Source organism: Cetorhinus maximus, chromosome 23 (assembly GCF_964194155.1).
Source record: "Cetorhinus maximus chromosome 23, sCetMax3.hap1.1, whole genome shotgun sequence".
NCBI classification, from domain to species: domain Eukaryota; kingdom Metazoa; phylum Chordata; class Chondrichthyes; order Lamniformes; family Cetorhinidae; genus Cetorhinus; species Cetorhinus maximus.
Genome location: NC_135901.1, coordinates 42,355,523 through 42,376,551, shown reverse-complemented (window position 1 = coordinate 42,376,551; position 21,029 = coordinate 42,355,523). Strand labels below are relative to the sequence as shown.

Here is a 21,029-nt window from a genome sequence, read left to right as displayed (position 1 = left end):
CCCTGTTCAAAGGTGAAAAAGGAGCTTTTACAGAATGAGACAATAACTGTCCCCCTGTTCGACATGAAACTAAACTCACTGTTAATTCCTCCTCAGTAACAATTGTAAGCACAAAGCTTCCAGCCGGGATTGAACCGGGGACTTTCTCATGTAAAGTAAAGGTGATAATCAGTGCACTAGGGAAATGAGTGTGAATCCCCCCCGGACAGAGGGGAACTGACCATCCATCTCTAGCTCTAATTCCCAAACAGAAAATGCTGCCAAGAATCAGCAAGTCAGGCTGAGTCTGTGGCCGCTCTCACAATGCCCGGCTGATTGACGGCAGGTCCGGACCAATAGGAAGAGGGGGCGGAAACGGAGGACCGAGCGGGAGCGGCTGGTCCTCCAACCAATCGGAGTGAATGAGGGGCGGGACCGGGCTGGGAGTGAAGCATGCGCAGTGTGAGTAATGGCGATGGAGAGACGCTTCTCGGACCCGTAATCGGTAAGGAAGAGAATAGTTGGGCGGAGGGAGCGGTCGATTGGGCGGGTGGGTGGAGCGGATTGAGAAACTTGTTGTGCAATCAGAAAACCCCAAAATTGAACTTTGCGGTCGCCCGCTTGCACGGAGCGGGGGCCGCAGCCCCCATAAATCGGGCCCAGTTATCGGCCGCCATCTTTATTGGGGGCAATGTGGAGCAGGGCGCATGCGGGGCCGCCATCTTTGTAGGGGGCAAGGTTTTTAATGACTGGGAGGAGCTTGTTTCCCATTGTTCAGAATGGAGACAATTTGTCCATCAAGTTGCAATACCCTTTGAGTCCCAATGTCTTATTGCTGAGGCAGAGCGGCGACAGAGAAAGAAGGAAAAGGAAGCAAATTCTGCTTCCCGAATTCTGCTACCTCGTGCCACGTCCTGCCCCCTATGTCCAAAGATCTGTGGGTCTTTTCAGTCCTATGAAGACCCAGGGCAGAAACCTGCGCCCCTGAGGAGACGCCATCCTGCCTTTGTGTCTCTGTGGGTTCTCTCTAACTCCCTTTTTCTTGTTTTAAATCAATTTCACAGGGGATTAGAAGGGGAAGATTTGCAGTCGGAAAACTCAAACCAAACATCACAACAGGATCTGATAGAATCGCCCAATTTATCGAGATCTGAATATCATCGGTTTATGGACATGGAAGGAAAAAGCACCGTTCACAGTGGGGAGAAACCGTACACATGTTCTGTGTGTGGACGAGGCTTCAGCCGATCATCAGACCCATCAAAACATAAATGCAGTCAAAATGGGGAGAAGCCATGGAAATGTGCAGATTGTAGGAAGGGATTCACTGATACAGTTCAGCTGGAAACTCAGCGGGACAGTCACACCAGGAAGAGGCTGTTCACCTGTTCAGATTGTGGGAAGAAATTTGTTAATTCATCCAACCTGCTTACACACCAACGAGTTCACACTGGGGAGAGACCGTTCACCTGCCCTGAGTGTGGGAAGGGATTCATTAATTCATCCAATCTGCTGAGGCACCAGAGAGTTCACACGAGTGAGAGACCGTTCACTTGCTCCAAGTGTGGGAAAGGATTCACTCAGTCATCCAGCTTGGTGATGCACCAACGGGTTCACACTGGGGAAAAGCCGTTCACATGCTCCGAGTGTGGGAGGGGATTCACTGACTCATCCAACCTGCTGGCACACCAGTGTGTTCACACTGACGAGAGACCGTTCAGGTGCTCTCACTGTGGGACTGGGTTCAGGCGAGCATCTGAACTCACCATACACCAGCACACTCACACTGGGGAGAGGCCATTCACCTGTACGGAGTGTGGGAAGGGATTCACTGATTCATCCACCCTGCTGAGGCACCAGCGAATTCACACTGGGGAGAGACCGTTCACCTGTACACAGTGTGGGAAGGGATTCACTCAGTTATCCAGCCTGCTGAGACATGAACAAACTCACACTGAGGGGAGGCCATTCAGCTGCTCCGAGTGTGGGAAAGGATTCGGCCATTCAAACAACCTGGTGAGACACCAGCAGGTTCACACTGGGGAGAAGTTGTTCACCTGCTCTGAGTGTGGGAAGAGATTTGCTCAGTCATCCCACCTACAGACACATCAACGAATTCACACTGATGAGAGACCGTTTAAATGCCCAGACTGTGGGAAGTGCTTTAAAAGTTCCGGGGAACTGATGTCCCATCAACTTGTTCATACTGATGAGAGACCGTTCAGGTGCTCTCACTGCGGGACTGGGTTCAGGCGATCATCTCAACTCATTTTACATCAGCGAACTCACACTGGGGAGAGGCCGTTCACCTGCTCCGAGTGTGGGAAGGGATTCACTCAGTCATCCCACCTGCAGACACACAAGCACACTCACACAGGGGAGAGGCACTTCACCTGCACCACGTGTGGGAAGGGATTCACTCAGTCATCCCACCTGCTGACACACCAGCGAGTTCACACTGGGGAGAGGCCATTCACCTGCTGCAAGTGTGGGAAGGGATTCACTCAGTCTGCTAACCTGCTGAAACACCAGCGAGTTCACAAATAACTGCAGTGATTGGATTTTGCTGTTAATCACAACCAGACTGAGCCATGTTCATTCGGGCCTGTTTCTGCTGATGTTAATAAACACCAGCCCTGTCATCGTGGTTCTCACTCTGAATAAAAATTAAATTAATCAGTTTTGTGTTAAACACACTGTTTTGAGTCTCTTTAATATCTCAAACACACGTTAATTGCTTTGAAGGGCTCTCCCTCTCCTTCAAATCTGCCATCATCGCTCTCTCCTCAATAAAACCAACCCTTGACCCCAATGTCCTTGTAAACTACCTCTCCATTTCTTTCCACCCTTCCCTCTACCAAACCCTTGTCACCATCCAAATCCATGCCCATCAGACTTGGAACTCTATGTTTCAATCCGTGCAATAAGATTCCTGCCCCTGTCACAGTATCGAAACAGCTCTTCTCAAAGTCACATATTACATCTGATGTGAATGTGACAAAGGTAAACTCTCCCTCACAGTCCTTCTCGGCCTGTCCGCAGTCTTTGACACCATTGACCAAACCATCCTCCTCCAATGCCTCTCCACTGGTGCTCTGCTGGGTGGGACTGCAAGCTCCTGATTCCTTTCTTATCGATCTCATTGTAACCAGAGAATCACCTACAGGAGCTGTGATTACCTGAGTTACATTTTCACAGACTGACTCACCCGGTAAGTGATCAGATGTCACTGAACTTTGATATAAAAATGTTCCATTTTCACTCTCAGAGTGACCGTATCTTACAGACCAAGCCCTTCTTTCCAGAGTAGCCCTTCTGGATAAGATCAACAGAGAAGCGTGAAGACGTTCCAGTTCACAACCCAAACTCATAGAGGTAAAAAATGTTTGCTAATTCATGTTAAAAAATAGAGCATAGCCGAACAATTTTGTGTTAATGTATGACAGACTTTACTGAAACAGATTAATTACTGAACATTGGCCAACAGCTACATTCTTGCAGGATGGAGATGGTAGGAGTTGGATATTAATCATTCTTATTTTGCAATCCCTATGTTAGCAGAAAATCACTAATTTATACAGACTCACTCACACAGTCAGTGATCAGAACTCACTGGACTGTGACAAGCTGTGTTTACCTGAGTTATATTTATACAGGCTCACTCACTCAGTAAGCGATCAGGTCTCACTGAACTATGACACAATCATATTCTAATCACTCTCACACAGACTGTATCTTGCAGGCCAAGTTATTCTACCCTCATCAGCCCTTCTGCACAAGATTGACAGAGAAGACTGACTGTTATTGACCACACAACAAGATCACAGTGCTACAAACATTTGGAACTTCTTGTTAGAATGTAAACTGGGAGAACAATGGTCTATTGGTCTCTTACAGACATAGAGATAGAGATTGACAGTCAGGATTAACCAACAATTTTTACCACATCACACAATTGGTATGACGCAGAAGGAGGCCATTTGGTCCATCGTGTTTGCACTGGCTCTCCCAAAGAGCAACTCACCTAGTCCCATTCTCCCACCTTACCCTTTACGTCCTCCCGTTTCTGATAACAGTCTAATTCCTTCCTGAAAGCTTCAGTTGAACCTGCCTCCGCCACACTCTCAACCTGTGCATTCCAAAATTTAATTGCAATGCTGCATAAGAAGTTTCTCCACATATCGCTTTTGCTTCTTTGAATAACTTCTTTAAATCTGTGCCCTCTCGTTCTTGATCCTTTCACGAGTCAGAACAGTTTCTTCCTATAGACTCTGTCCAGACGCCTCATGATTCTGAATGCCTCCATCAAATCTCCTCTGAGCATCTTTTCTCTCATGCCACCATGCTAACCTTTCCAATCTATCTTCATAACTCAAGTTTCTCAACTCTGGAACCATTCACGTAAATCTCTTCTATACTCTCTCCAATGCCTTCACATCCTTCCTAAAGTTCAGTGTCGAGAACTGTAAGCAATAATCCAGCTGAGGTCTAACTAGTGTCTTATACAAGCTCAGCATAACCTCCTTGCTCTTGTACTCTGTGCCCCTATTCAAAAAATCCAGGAAACTGTATCACTTATTAACCATTCTCTCAACCTGCCCTGCCACAATGACTTAGGCACATATACACACAGGTCCCTCAGCTCCTGCATCCCCCTTTAGAGTTGTACCCCCTAATTTATACTGTCTTCCTGCCAAAACTTATCGTCTCACATTTCTCTGGATTGAACTTCAGCTGCCACCTCTCCACCCATTCCACCAGCTTGTCTATGAACTTTTGAAGTTCTACAATATCCTCCTCACAGTTTGTGATTTTTCTGAGTTTTGTATTATCCACAGATTTTGAAATGTTGCCTTTGCCCCAAGATCTAGGTCATTAATGTATGGCAGGAAAAGCAATGGTCCCATAACCATACCGCTGTGGAACTCCATTACAAACCTTCCTCCAGTGCAAAAAATATCCACTAACTGCTACTCTCTGTTTCCTGTTATGCAGCCAATTCCGTATCCATGTTTCTACTGTCCCTTTTGTAGCCTGAGCTTTAACTTTTCTCACAAATCTTTTGTGCAGTACTTAAACAAACGCCTTTTGGAAGTCCATGTACACCATAGTGACAGCATTGCCCTCATGAACCTTCTCTGTTACCTCTTCAAGAAACTCCATCAAATTAGTTAAACATGATTTTCCTTTAAGAAATCCATGCTGGCTTTCCATAATCAACCTGCATTTGTCAATGTGATGATTAACTTTGTCCAGAATTATTGTTTCTAGGAGTTAACCTAATTGGTCTGTAGTCGCTGGGCATATCTTTACGCCCTTTTTTGATCAAGAGTGTAAAGTTTGCAATCTTTAGTCCTTGGGGTCTACCCTTGAGTCTACAGAAGACTGAAAAATTATGTCCAGTTCCTCCGCAATTTCAACTCACATCTTGCAGTATCCATGGATGCATCACATCTGGTCCTGGCGACTTAACAACTTTAAGTACAGATAGGATATTCAATACTTCCTCTTTCCCGCTTTTAAACCCATCTAGTGTCCGAATTACTTCACATTTTTACCATGGTCTGGGTAGCATCTTCTTCCTTGCTAAAGACAGGTGCAAAGTATTCATTTAATACCTCAGCTATATGTCTGCCCCCTTGTGTAAATTCCCTTTTTGCCCCATATCAACCCTGGTCTGAAGCTTTGGAGCTCGAACATGGTATTTATTATTCTTCAGCCCCTATGCTAACAGAAACCCTACCCTCAATTCCCCGGGTTCAGACAAAGATTAACTGAGACACTGTTTCTAATGGCGGCCGAAATTACCCACAATCCGGTGCGCCTCAGAAACCGCTCTATCTGGTGCGGGTTGTCCGGGTGAACGGCGCATGCTCGGAGTCTCCCGCTCTCTGCTTGAGGTTGGTGCCGGAGAGAAGCCGGAAGAAAGTGGAGAATGTTCATTGGTTCAGATTCGGCTCTGGGGCCGCCCTCGGGATTTGTAAACTCCGCCCCCCGACACTGACCTCTCACGTGACAGCTCACAATGCCCGGCTGATTGATGGCAGCTGCGGGCCAATAGGAAGAGGGGGTGGAGCAGGAGTGTCGAGTAGGAGAGGCTGGTCCTCCAACCAATCGGAGTGAACGAGGGGCGGGGCTGAACCCGGATCTCCCTCATTGACTGAAACATTGCATCATTCTGAAAGCTAATTTCTCTCAAACTCCAGAAGAAAACTGGACCTTTCTGTTTGTGACTTTAAACAGATGAAACCCTGTGGGTGTGGAGCAGACATTTCAACATTTGTTACTGAAATGTGCGAACATGATGAAACAATACACACACAATTCAAGGGCTGACTTCAAGGCATGAATGCAGACATGGAATGACACCATGAGAACAAGAAGGTTCCCTAGTTTCAATAAATGGTTTGGACAGTTTAGGTAGAAGGGTAATGCTGTTAATCATTCAGAACAATAGATGGAAACCAAGGCCAGTGAGAGAGGGGCCCACAGCAGACAGGTCGAGAAAGACCAGAATGGAAAGTTTACCTTTGTCACAGTCATATAAGCTTTCAAAATAACTGTTCTGGTATTGTGGCGTGGCAGAAACCTGATTGGAGAGATTCAAACCTGGAGTTCAGAGAAAGTTGGACACGGATTTTGGAGATTACAAAACGTTTAAGTACTTTTCAAAGGAAAGTGAGGCAGGGAATGGGGCGGCAGCATGCAAAGATGAAGAAGTGAAGAGTTTGTTATTTTAACGACAGTGGTAATGATGGAAGATTTAAAGGAGAGTGGGACAGTACTTGAAATAAGAGAACTGTTGTTAATGTCAGTAGGCATGGGGAGGTTGTTTGGTCAATAGTTTAGTGGGAATAGGGTCCATGGAGCAGGTGGTGCACAGAGAGAGCACTGATAGGGCATGAGGGGAGACGGGAGAGAAACTCGTGAAAAATGTGTGTTCAGGGCTTGGGCAAGTGGGATCTTCAGACACAGTTTGTCCCGTTGGGCCAGTGGAAGGGAGGGAAGCAGCAGAGGCAGCTGATCGGATTGTCTCAATCTTAGAAACAAAGAAGATCCATGAGATCCTCACATTGTTGCTGGAGGTGAGGATGGAGGAGACGAGCGAGAGGGAGAGCCATTCAAAAGGAACAAACTTGTGTTAAAGATATTAAAAAGACTCAACACACTGTGTTTAACGCAAAGCTGATTTATTTGTATTTTATCCAGGATCTATAACTGGGCTGGAGTTTATTAACACACTGCCATGAATATGCTTCAGACAACAATATCATTAGGAACTAAATCCAACCCAAGCAGTTACTTGTGAACTCGCTGGTGTCTCAGCAGGTGGGATGACTGAATGAATCCTTCCCATACTCAAAACAAGTGAACGGCCACCCCTGACTTTGAACTCGCTGGTGTTTCATTAGGTTGGATGAATCAGCAAATCCCTTTTTACACAGAGTGCTGGAAAACGGCCTCTCCCCAGTGTGAACTCACTGGTGTGTCTGCAGATGGGATGACTGAGTGAATCCCTTCCCACACTCAGAGAATGTTAACAGCCTCTCTCCAGCGTGAGTGCTTCAATTAATTTCCAGCTGGGATGGGTAATTGAAATCCCTTCCCACAGTTCCCACATTTCCATGGATTCTCTCCAGTGTGACTGTGGCTGTGGTTTGACAGTTCATTTGTTCGGCTGAAGCCTTGTCCACACACAGAGCATGTATACAGTTTCTCCCCACTGTGAACAAGGCTTTTAACTTCCGTGTTCAAAATTCGATGATATTTGGGTTACGATAAATTGGGCGACACTGTCAGATCCTGATGTGATGTTGGGTTTGAGATTCCGGACTGCAAGCCCTGTGAAAGTAGTTTAAAATAGGCAAAAGGGAGTGAGAGACAACCCACAAAAACACAAAGGCAGGTTATGAAATTGAGCTGAATGAATCTGGTAATTTTTGGGACTGGCGCGAGGAAAAAGTGACAATGAAAGCTTTCAGACACAATGGATTCACTAATGCCTATTAGGAACGGGAACCCGCCGACTGGACAGGGCCTATACAAAACTCCAAAATCTAGGGGAGGAAAGAGAGGGAGATGGGAGAGCCAGGGCGTGAAGGAGAGGGATGTTACACATCTGCAACTCTACCAGAGCTTTGGCAGAATCTCCCAAACCCGCAACATCTACCAGCTAGAAGGACCAGGGTGGCAGGTGTCTGTGAACATAGTTACCTCCAAGTCACACACCGTCCTGACTTGACTGACATTCAGTACTGGATGAACAGAAATTTCCTCCATTTAAATATTGGGAAGACTGAAGCCATTGTCTTCAGTTCCAGCTACAATCTCCACTCCCTGACCATCAATGCCATCCATCTCTCTGACAACTTTGAACCAGACTATTCAACAATCAAAGATAAAAACAAAAAGCTAAAAGCTACTGCGGATGCTGGAAATCCAAAACAAAAACAGAATTACCTGGAAAAACTCAGCAGGTCTGGCAGCATCGGCGGAGAAGAAATCAGTTAACGTTTCGAGCCTTCATAGCCCTTCGGCAGAACTGAAGCATATTTAGGAGAAGGGAGAAATATAAACTGGTTTAAGGTGGGGGGGTGGGGGTGGGGGGGGGGGGGGTGGGGGGAGAGACGTTGAGGGGGGCGGGGGGAGAGACGTTGAGGGTGTGGTGATTGTGGAGATGAGCAGATAATCAAAAGATGTCACAGACAAAAGGGTCAAAGAGGTGTTGAAAGTGGTGATATTTGTCTAAGAAAAGTGCTAATTAAGAATGGAAGACAGGATATTCAAAGTACAGCTCTAGTGGTGGTGGGGTGGAAAGACTAACAAGGTTTTAGTTTTAGATTTAAAAATAATGGAAATAGGTGGGGAAAGAAGAATCTATATAAATTATTTTAAAAAAAAAGGGGGGTGGGGGAGAAACGGGGTGGGGATGGGGGGAGGGGGAGTTTAAGATCTAAAGTTGTTGAATTCAATATTCAGCCCGGAAGGCTGTAAAGTGCCTAGTCGGAAGATGAGGTGCTGTTCCTCCAGTTTGCGTTGGGCTTCACTGGAACAATGCAGCAAGCCAAGGACAGACATGTGGGCAAGAGAACAGGGTGGAGTGTTAAAATGGCAAGCGACAGGGAGGTTTGGGTCTTTCTTGCGGACAGACTGCAGGTGTTCCGCAAAACGGTCGCCCAGTTTGCGTTTGGTCTCTCCAATGTAGAGGAGACCGCATTGGGAGCAACGAACGCAGTAGACTAAGTTAGGGGAAATGCAAGTGAAATGCTGCTTCACTTGAAATGAGTGTTTGGGTCCTTGGACGGTGAGGAGAGAGGAAGTGAAGGGGCAGGTGTTGCATCTTCTGCGTGGGCATGGGGAGGTGTCATAAGTGGGGGTTGAGGAGTAGGGGGTGATGGAGGAGTGGACCAGGGTGTCCCGGAGGGAACGATCCCTACGGAATGCCGTCAGGGTGGGGTGAAGGGAAGATGTGTTTGGTGGTGGCATCATGCTGGAGTTGGCGGAAATGGTGGAGGATGATCCTTTGAATGCGGAGGCTGGTGGGGTGATAAGTGAGGACAAGGGGGACCCTATCATGTTTCTGGGCAGGAGGAGAAGGCGTGAGGGAGGATGCGCGGGATATGGGCCGGACACGGTTGAGGGCCCTGTCAACGACCGTGGATGGAAAACCTCGGTTAAGGAAGAAGGAGGACATGTCAGAGGAGCTGTTTTTGAAGGTAGCGTCATCAGAACAGATGCGACGGAGGCAAAGGTACTGAGAGAATGGGATGGAGTCTTTACAAGAAGCGAGGTGTAAGGAGCTGTAGTCGAGGTAGCTGTGGGAGTCGGTAGGCTTGTAATGGATATTGGTGGACAGTCTATCATCAGAAATTGAGACAGAGAGGTCAAGGAAGGGAAGAGAAGTGTCAGAGATGGACCATGTGAAGATGATGGAGGGGTGGAGATTGGAAGCAAAATTAATACATTTTTCCAGGTCCAGACGAGAGCATGAAGCAGCACCGAAGTAATCATCGATGTACCGGAGAAAGAGTTGTGGGAGGGGGCCGGAGTAGGACTGGAACAAGGAATGTTCCTCTGGAGATCTTTCTCCCACAGCTTCCAACTTGATAGACGCCCAAACTCGGACGGCCCGCTTCTACCTCCTACCCAAAATCCACAAACAGAACTGTCCTGGCAGACCGATCGTGTCAGCCTGTTCCTGCCCCACGGAACTCATTTCTCGTTATCTTGACTCCCTTCTCTCTCCGCTTGTCCAGTCCCTTCCCACCTACATCCGTGATTCCTCTGACACCTTACGTCACATCAACAATTTCCAGTTCCCTGGCCCCAGCCGCTTCCTCTTCATCATGGATGTCCAATCCCTCTACACCTCCATCCCTCACCAGGATGGTCTAAGGGCCCTTAGCTTCTTCCTTGAACAGAGGCACGAACAATCCCCATCCACCACTACTCTCCTCCGTCTGGCTGGACTTGTTCTCACACTGAACAATTTCTCCTTTAACTCCTCTCACTTCCTCCAAATAAAAGGTGTGGCTATGGGTACCCGCATGGACCCCAGCTATGCCTGTCTCTTTATGTGGTATGTGGAACATTCCTTGTTCCAGTCCTACTCCGGCCCCCTCCCACAACTCTTTCTCCGGTACATCGATGATTACTTCGGTGCTGCTTCATGCTCTCATCGGGACCTGGAAAAATGTATTAATTTTGCTTCCAATCTCCACCCCTCCATCATCTTCACATGGTCCATCTCTGACACTTCTCTTCCCTTCCTTGACCTCTCTGTCTCAATTTCTGATGATAGACTGTCCACCAATATCCATTACAAGCCTACCGACTCCCACAGCTACCTCGACTACAGCTCCTCACACCCCGCTTCTTGTAAAGACTCCATCCCATTCTCTCAGTACCTTTGCCTCCGTCGCATCTGTTCTGATGACGCTACCTTCAAAAACAGCTCCTCTGACATGTCCTCCTTCTTCCTTAACCGAGGTTTTCCATCCACGGTCGTTGACAGGGCCCTCAACCGTGTCCGGCCCATATCCCGCGCATCCTCCCTCACGCCTTCTCCTCCTGCCCAGAAACATGATAGGGTCCCCCTTGTCCTCACTTATCACCCCACCAGCCTCCGCATTCAAAGGATCATCCTCCGCCATTTCCGCCAACTCCAGCATGATGCCACCACCAAACACATCTTCCCTTCACCCCACCCTGACGGCATTCCGTAGGGATCATTCCCTCCGGGACACCCTGGTCCACTCCTCCATCACCCCCTACTCCTCAACTCCCACTTATGGCACCTCCCCATGCCCACGCAGAAGATGCAACACCTGCCCCTTCACTTCCTCTCTCCTCACCGTCCAAGGACCCAAACACTCCTTTCAAGTGAAGCAGCATTTCACTTGCATTTCCCCTAACTTAGTCTACTGCATTCGTTGCTCCCAATGCGGTCTCCTCTACATTGGAGAGACCAAACGCAAACTGGGCGACCGTTTTGCGGAACACCTGCGGTCTGTCCGCAAGAAAGACCCAAACCTCCCTGTCGCTTGCCATTTTAACACTCCACCCTGTTCTCTTGCCCACATGTCTGTCCTTGGCTTGCTGCATTGTTCCAGTGAAGCCCAACGCAAACTGGAGGAACAGCACCTCATCTTCTGACTAGGCACTTTACAGCCTTCCAGGCTGAATATTGAATTCAACAACTTTAGATCTTAAACTCCCCCTCCCCCCATCCCCACCCCGTTTCTCCGCGCCCCCCCCTTTTTTTTCCAATAATTTATATAGATTCTTCTTTCCCCACCTATTTCCATTATTTTTAAATCTAAAACTAAAACCTTGTTAGTCTTTCCACCCCACCCCCACTAAAGCTGTACTTTGAATATCCTGTCTTCCATTCTTAATTAGCACTTTTCTTAGACAAATATCACCACCTTCAACACCTCTTTAACCCTTTTGTCTGTGACATCTTTTGATTATCTGCTCATCTCCACAATCACCACACCCTCAACGTCTCTCTCCCCTCCCCACCCCCCCACCTTAAACCAGTTTATATTTCTCCCTTCTCCTAACTATGCTTCAGTTCTGCCGAAGGGCCATGAAGGCTCGAAACGTTAACTGATTTCTTCTCCGCTGATGCTGCCAGACCTGCTGAGTTTTTCCAGGTAATTCTGTATATGTATTCAACAATCAATTCTAGATCATGAACTCACTCCTCCATCCCCAACCCCTTTCCGATCCCTCTTATATTTTCCAATAATTTATATAGATTTTTCTTTTCCCACCTATTTCCATGATTTTGAAATGTATTTCCATCCATTGTTTTATCTCTACCTTTTAGCCTATTTCGATCCCTTCCCTTCACCCCACCCCCACAAGGGCTTATCTGTACCTTGCTTGTCCTGTTTTCTACCCTTAATTAGCACATTCCTTAGATAATATCACCACCTTCAACACCCCTTTGACCTTTTGTCTATGACATCTTTTGCTTATCTCCACCTATCACTGGCCCTGTTTCCAGATCTACCTGTCCCACTTCACCCCCCCCCCCAACCCCGCCCCATTAAACCAGCTTATATTTCACCTCTTTTCTATTTTTACTTAGTTCTGTTGAAGAGTCATACGGACTCGAAATGTTAACTGTGTTCCTCTCCGCAGATGCTGCCAGACCTGCTGAGTTTTTCCAGGTATTTTTATTTTTGTTTCAGACTATTCAATATCTTGGTGTCATATTTCACCCCAAGCTGCGCCTCTAACTACATATCACCAAGACCGCCTATTTGTACCTCAGTAACTTTGCCAAACTTCACACCTGCCTCAGCTCATCTGCTGCTGAAACTCATCCTTTCCTTTGTTCCCGCTAAACTGGACTATTACTAGCTACCCACATAAACATGGGATCATTTAAAACTCCGCTTCCCTTGTCCTAACTCGCACTAATACTTGTTCATCCAACACCCCTGTGCTCACTGAGCTACATCGGCTTCTCGTTAGGCAGCACCACAATGTTCAAATTCTTATCCTTGTTTTCAAATTCTCAGCCTTGTTCTCAAATCCTTCAGTGACCTCACCCCTCACTATCTCTATAATATCCTCCAATCTACATCCCTCCCAGATATCTGGAGTCATTTAATTCAGGCCTTCTGAGGATCCCTGATTTCAATTGATCCACCATTGGTGACCGAGCCTTCAGCTGCCCAGGCCATAAACTCTGAAATATTCTCCTTAGACCTCTCTGCCTCCCTCTCATCCTTTAAGACTCTCCTTATAACCTACTTCTTTGACCAAGCCTCTGATCATCTGCCCTGATGCCTGCTTATGTGACTTAGTGTTAAATATTGCAACATAATATTCCTGTGAAACACATTGGAAGGTTTTATTCTATCCAGGGTGCTATATAAATACAAGTTGTCCTTGATGATTTGGATATATATCATCGCTGAGTGGAAATCCTGTAACTCCTTACCAAACAGCATTGTGGGAGCACTTTCACCACAGTGACTGCAGTGGTTCAGGAAGAAGGTCCACCAACACCTGACCAACAGACAACTGGGGATTGACAATATCTGCTGGTCTTGTTAGTGACGCCCAAATACCAAGAATGGAGTTAACAAAAAACCTCGGTTGTTTCTCTCTCCACAGTTGCTGTCAGACCAGGTGAGTTTTTTTTCCAGCATTTTCTGTTTTGATTTCAGACTTCCAGCATCCCCAATATTTTGATTTTATCCGAATTGGTCTGCCTGTGTTGCTAAACTCAGTCCTATAAAACAATGAAACGAAAGCAAAACTCTGCAATGTTGGATCTGAAATGAAAATATAAAAGACTTCAAATATCCAGCTTGTCAGGCAGCATAAGTCGATTAAGAAACAGAGCTAGGAGCTCAGGTCACTGACCTGCCTGCAAACTGCACGAAAACGCTCAGCAGCAGCCGATGAATAATGGCGGCCAAAATTCCCACAATGCTATAGGCCCAGAAACCGCTCTATCTAAAAGTTATTTATTTTCTTATCGAAGGTCGGTTGTCGCAATCTGGGGGTGGCAACAATGGCGCCGTGAGAGGTAAAAAGATGAAGAACTGCAGAAAATTACAGGAATACTTTAGCAGACTTGCAGACTACACGGAGAAATGGAAAATTAACTTCAAAATAGTGAAATGAAGGCGGGTTGGGTCCCTGCTGATGGAGATAGACAGTATTCGATCCCGCGGTGCATTCAGGGTAGGGTGACCCGCCATTATTACAGAAGAAATAAGCCGCGTTTCTGCGCTTGCGCACCTACACCAATGCCGAAACTAACAAAATAACTCTGAAGAAGAGTCAGACGGACACAAAACGTTAACTCTGTCTTTCTCTCCACAGATGCTGATAGACTTGCTGAGTTTTCCAACATTTTCTGCTTTTGTTGCCAAGACTAACAACCTCCCTGCATCCAAAATCACTGGAACCTGCAGCCTGGAACTGGGAGTGGGAGAAGCGGGAAGAATGAGGAGAAACAATATAATCTCACACTCACAACAACCTCCAATCCACCTCCATTCCCGGGATAGTGAGACAGAGTTTAGAAACACTCACCAACATGACTCCAGTGAAACTTCCACGAGGAAAGGGGGAGCAGTGACTGTGCCTGCTCTGATATAGCCCCAGACCTGTCACTCAAATCTCCAACTCCGCCCAGTTCACAGCTCAACCTATCAGCTTGCAGCTTCCTGCACCTTGACCCCCGCCCGGCCCAGTTATGGGACAATCCAAGGTGAGTCTTTTGTGTCACCAGGAGAGTGGGGGAGGGGTGACCTCCCGCCCTGTGCTGTGTCCAAAATGGACTCTTCCTCCCCTCCCCCAGAGCCCTATAAACACTCCATGCAGGCGGCTGATGGACTTTGGGGATCCTCGCTAACCTGCACAGGTACATTATCATGCACATCCCCTCCCCAACTCACCCGCCCCACTCCCATTCACCATGTCAACAAGTTGCTTTTCTTTCTTTCTGCTCCCTCTTTGCGTAAACATCTTGTTTCATACAAGTTTTGTTTAAGACTTGTTTAATCTTGTTTAATTGCAGGGCTATGGGGCAAAGGCAGGGACGTGACATTAGGTAAATTGTTCCTTCAGGGGGCTAACACAGACACGACCAACCGAGTGGCCCCCTTTTATGCTGCAATATTCTATGATTCTCTGATGTGTCTATTCCGCTGCTCCATTCCCAGTGATTCCCACCTTCTGCTATTGTCCCTGGCACCCTGTTTAACCAAGTAATTCCTCCCCTTTCCTCTGATCACCCTGTGCAGTGTGTCAGACTTCCTCCAGACACCTCCTCCCACCACCACCCCGGCCCCTTTAACCATCAGCAGCTTTCTGCTTTTAGTTTAAATTTACAGAATTGCAGGATTTAGCTTCTAACTCGCCTTCAATGACTGCAGCAAATCTGATAATGTTTGGTCCTCACACCGGGATAGTTTATTTTGTATAAAGTCAGACCAAAAATGCAGTTACTGTCCTCAAGCTTCTTCTTTTGATGCTCACAGGACCCGAATATAAAACAGTGAACGTTTTCACCCTAGACTGAATACAAAACGGTGAACATTCTCCCCCCAGACCCAAATATAAAGTAAAGTAGTGAGACTGGAGTGTCATGAGGCCCAGACATTTGTTGTCGATGTGACAAATTAATTTCGGACAATCTCTACCTTTACAAACTCTCACAGTCTACAATCCCATCATGAAACTGAGAATGCTGGAGATCCTCAGCAGGTTTGCATCTGTGGACAGAGAAACAGAGTTAACGTGACAACTCTGTGATCTTTCATCTGAACAGTGCATGGGTAGAAATGTAATAGTTCATTACCAGATCAAAAGGAGGCACTTTACAGACTTGGAGAATCAAAATTGAGTTCAACAATTTTCTATCATAATCTCTGCCCACATTTTGTTTCTTGTTTCTTTGCGTCCTTGTTTTTCTTTCTCATTTCTCTTATTTTCTTTAATTTGCAATCAGACGGTTGTGATGGTGCCATTCACGCCTCATATCGACACACCTTTTGTGCTTTCATTTGTCCCATTACCACTCCCTTTGACCCTGCATCATGAAACCTAATCTCTCTCGCCCTGCAGCCTTTCAGAGACCTTTCCTTCTGTTCTTCCCACCTCCCCGCTTTCACTTGCTCTCAGACCTGAAACGTCAATTTTGTTTCTCTCTCCAGAAATTCTTCCAGACCTGCTGAGTGTTTCCAGTTTTTACTGTTTTTATTTCATATTTTAAGCATTCAGTACTGTTCGTTTCTCCATTCCAAGCACTCTGACTGACACTTATTAATAATTCAATTCATTTAATCATACTTTAGATTTTTTATCAGTACCTTATGACTTGAAATCTGATTAATTATTGAGCTATTTATCAGTGTCTTCAAATGTTGTTACAACTTCATCACTTCTCGCTTTTTCCTCACACTTCCTCTCACCAATATTAAATCCTTACTAATCTTAAATGGAAGGATCACCTCAGCACTGACAGAGCAGTCAGTTTAACCTCGTCGTGGGAAAGCATTTGGAAGCAGCAATTCAGGCCAACATTAAGTTATTTGTACAACTGTGGGTTAAATAAAGCCAGCACGGATTGGTTCAGGACAAATCGTGTTGAACTAAATTGCTTGAGTTTTATTGATGAGGCAACACAGAATGTTGATGAGGGTAACACAATTGACGTGCACATGAACTTCTAAAAGGCATTTGATGCAGTACCAAGTAACAGGCTTGTCAATAAAGTTAAAGACCATGGGGCAGAGGCAGCATTGGCTGAGCGGCAGGAAACAACATGCATGGAGAATGATTGTTTTTTCAGATTGAGAAAAAGTAGACAGTGGGATCACAAGGAGTCAGTGTTCAGACCACTGATTTCTTGATATATGTTAATGACCTAGACTTGTGTCTGCAGGGCAAAATTTCAAAATTTGAAAATGAAACCAAATTTTCAAGTTGTGTTCACAGTGAGGAGGATAGTGAGAAACTTTAAGAGGACATGGAGAAGATGGTGGAATGGGCAGACAAGTGGCAAATAAAATTGAATTCAGAGAGGTGTGAAGTGATTCATTTTGGGAGGAAGAACGATTAGAGACAATAGAAAATAAAGGATACAAGTGTAAAATGGTGCAGGAGCAGTTGAACCTGGGGCTTTATGTGCACAAATCATTGAAGGTAACAGGGCAGGCTGAAAAAGCAGTGAATAAATCACACAGAATCATGGTCTTTATGAATAGAGGAATTAAGTATAAAAACAACCAAGTTAGAATAAACTTCAATAAAACACTGGCTTGGCACCAGGCACAGGATTGGGTCCAATTCTGAGCACCTTACCACAGGAAGAAAGTGAGGCATTAGAGAGTGTGCAGAAAAGATTCACGAGCAATGAGGAACTTCAATTAGGTTAGGTGAAGTTGGGTTTGTTTTACTTGGAAGGGGAACCATTGTCTTGCATATTTTCTGGACTTTCTGTCTTCACTTCCCTCTGAAATTGTAGCCATTCAGTGGCGGGGGTTTTAAAAACTTTCTTTCATGGCATTTGGGCAAGGCCAGCAATTGCTGCCCATCCCCAACTGCCCTTGAAGCAAGTGGCTTGCCACATCACTTCAGAGGGCCATTCAGAGTCAAACACATTTTGGTGGATCTGGAGTCACATGTAGGCCAGACCATGTAAGATTGGCAGATTTCCTTCTCTAAAAGGCATTAGTGAACCAGATTTTTTTTTAAAAATGATAATCGACAATGGTTTCATTGTCACTGTTACTGAGGCTAGCTTTAAATTCCAGATTTATTAATTGAATTTAAATTGAACCGGCTGCTGTGGTGGGACGTGAACCAAAGTCCCTAGAGTATCAGCTGGCCTTCTGGATTACTGGTTTAGTGACATCAGCGCGATGCCACCGCTCCCCAATATGTATATATTTTTTAATTATTTTGTAAATAGTTTAATATTAGTCATTATTTTGTTTCATGTGGTTTCTAATATGAGTTTCAGACAGTTCTGTGCCAAGTGGACGAGGTGTTTAAAGGTCATTCATTTCTCCCTTTGCATGTCAATGTTCAGTCAAGACACAGAGAATAATGTCCTCCTCATTAAGTATCAATGGCACTTAAATGGAAAATTCCCACTTCCCTTCTTTTGGGTGCATAGGTGGTCTATACATTCAGGTTACTGCATAATTTGATTGCTAATCTGATTGAGTGCCCCAAATTTTAATTTACTGCCCCAATCACGACATTGTAGCACAAAATGACCATTTCTCATTAGGCAGGCAATGGCGAAGCCTTTTCCCAGCATTCTCCACGATGGTGAATGTGACCTATCCAGGCCGCTAGCGAGCGGTGCGCAGGCGCAGTGCCGGACAGTGTTTGAAGCATGCGCAGTGTCAGTGATGGCGATGGGGAGAGAAGTTCTTCGGTCTCCTCTGCAGCCGGTGAGGTTGTAGATACGCGACGGGAGCAATGGAGCCGGCGGCTGGTCGGGATGGTTTTTAAACACCTGGTGAAGGCCTAAAACCCCGAGCAGAGACCTGCAGGTCCTGGGTTTGCAGCTCCGGGGCTTTTAACCGAGACTAGACACAGATTAACGGCCGCCATCTTGTTTCAGAGGGGAGCAGGGCTTGATGACGCCACAGTGGGCGGGGCTTCAGCGTGTCTGTTCCCAACCGGGTCCAAGTGTCCGGACAATACTTAACCTGGAGAATAGGTTTTTCAGCAGCTTTACCCACTTTCAGGCGACAGGTGATGTTTGAAGCGGAGAGAATTTCACGGGCCTTGTATATATTCAGAGCGAGAGGTTGCAGCCCCTGTAAAGTTACCTGAAAGGGATGACCCTCAACCTTTGGTGACACTGCTGTTCCATTCTCCGAATCTTTGTCTGACCAGTGCAGAGGGGGAGTGGGTAAGTCAGAGAATCTTCTCCTGAAACTGTTCATGGGCCAGGTTGAAACATGAATTTGTAGATCCAGGATGGGTGACACACGTGGGGGTGGTCACACTGGCTGCCAATCTCTCTTCCATGGTCTTGTCCGTGCCCGGGTGTCCCTGGAGAGGGAACATGCGGTGTCCATCGGTATGCTTGATACCTCCCACAACCAGTGGGCACCTCAGGGTACAGAGTGTCTCATAGACACTAGAAAAAAACATTCTGCTTCAGTTCTGAAGGTTCCCTTTGCTTTTATTGGGACTTTGTTGCTGATTTGAGCTTCTTTTAGTTTGATTGGACCACATGTTTGGGGAAAGAATGTCCCAAAGAAACTTGAATTGTCAGTTTTGAATTTCTATCCTGTACTTACAGTGATGGTTTTTGTAAACTCCTATTACAGGGGAGAAGAGGGAGATGATTTGCAGACGGGAAACTCAAACCAAACATTACATCAAGATCTGACTGCGTCACTCGATTCATCGAGACCTAAATATCATTGGACATTGACTGTGAAAGGAGATATATTTGTCTGTTCTGTCTGTGGGTAAAGATTTGAAACATCAGTGTGACTGGAAAAGCACCGAGACGCACACACAGTGAGTGTGTTCCAGTGAACTGACTGTAGAAGGAGCTTTAACCTGTTACACCACCTGAAACAAAGATTTCACCATGCACAGCAGGGAGAAACTGTGCAAGTGTACTGTGTGTGGACAAGAATTCAACTGATTATCCAACCTGGAGAGACACAGGAACATCGACACCATGGAGAAACCGTGGAACTGCGGGGATTGTGGGAAGAGATTCAGATCCCCTTCTGAGCTGGAAACTCATCGACGCATTCACACTGGGGAGAGACCGTTTATCTGTTGCGATTGTGGGAAGGGATTCGCTCGACTAACTAACCTCACTTCACACCAACTTGTTCATTCAGATATGAGACCTTTTAAATGTTGTGACTGTGAGCAGAGCTTTAAAAGCAAAAAGAATCTGCAAATACACCAGCGAGTTCACACTGGGGAGAGGCCATTCACCTGCTTTGACTGTGGGAAGGGATTCGCTCAGTTATCCAACCTGCTGCGACACCAGAGAGTTCACACTGGAGAGAGGCCGTTCACCTGCTCCAAGTGTGGGAAGGGATTCACTCAGTTAATTACCCTCACTTCACATCAACTTGTTCACTCTGACATGAGACCTTTTAAATGTTCTGACTGTGAAAATTGCTTTAAAAGCAGAAAGATTCTGTTGATACACCAGAGAATTCACACTGGGGAGAAACCATTCACCTGCTCCAAGTGTGGGAAGGGATTCACTCAACTAACCCAGCTCACTTCACATCAGCGTGTTCACTCTGAAAAGAGACCTTTTAGATGTTCTTACTGTGTGAAAAGCTATAAAAGCAAAGTGGATTTGCTGACACACCAGCGAGTTCACACTGGGGAAAGGCCATTCACGTGTTCCATGTGTGGGATGGGATTCATTCACCCATCCCTCCGGCTGAAACACCAGCGAGTTCACACTGGAGAGAGGCCGTTCACCTGCTCCGTGTGTGGGAAGGGATTCAGTCATTCATCCACCCTGCAGACACACCAGTGCATTTACAAGTGACTGCAGGGGTTGGATTCTGCTGTTAATCTAATCTAGGACTGAACCATGTTCATTCTGACAGTTGGGGTTTGTTTTTGCTGATGTTAATAATCCCGGTAACTGGGCTGGAGTTTAATATTCTGGATAAAGGTTAAATAAATCAGCTTAGTGTCAAATACACAGTGCTCGAGTCCATGATTTCTCTAAGAACAGAGGAGACTGATTGATGTTCTGTTAAGGACTTTTCTGGCCTTGGTCCTTCTCTCCTTTTTTAATGGAAGATGTGCATTTATATAGCACCATTCACAGCTTCAGGATGTTCCAAAGTGCTTTACAGGCAGTGAAGTCTTTTTGAAGTGTAGTCCCTGTGTAATGTGGGAAATGCATGTCGGACCAGCCGTGAGCTTGGTCCAAACCATGGAGTCCCTCATCTTGCAGGAAATCCACCCCAGCCACAAGGACGAGGTTTTGATGGCACCGCCCTGGGTGTCTCAATGGGATCCACGAGGTCGCTGGACATAACACGTCACCCAAC

The 21,029-nt window shown here is 46.2% G+C and overlaps 2 protein-coding genes across 2 annotated transcripts in view; one reads left to right on the top strand and one right to left on the bottom strand.

Moving 5' to 3' along the window:
• Positions 1-21,029, bottom strand: part of LOC144698012 (uncharacterized) — a 621,009-nt gene that overhangs the window by 556,147 nt on the left and 43,833 nt on the right. The gene's annotated exons all lie outside the window — the stretch shown is intronic.
• LOC144698005 (uncharacterized) lies at positions 421-20,515 on the top strand. Its single transcript, XM_078569951.1, has 4 exons — positions 421-484; positions 1,044-1,918; positions 2,255-2,499; positions 19,637-20,515. The coding sequence occupies exons 2-4, from the start codon at positions 1,147-1,149 to the stop codon at positions 20,513-20,515; spliced, it is 1,896 nt and encodes a 631-aa protein (XP_078426077.1). The 5' UTR covers positions 421-484; positions 1,044-1,146.

Coding starts and splice junctions, on each gene's coding strand:
- LOC144698005 (XM_078569951.1), top strand. CDS start 1,147: ATGGACATGGAAGGAAAAAGCACCGTTCACAGTGGGGAGAAACCGTAC. Junction 1,919..2,254: donor GTTATCCAGCCTGCTGAGAC/ATGAACAAACTC, acceptor AACTCATTTTAC/ATCAGCGAACTCACACTGGG. Junction 2,500..19,636: donor TCACTCAGTCTGCTAACCTG/CTGAAACACCAG, acceptor GAATTCAACTGA/TTATCCAACCTGGAGAGACA.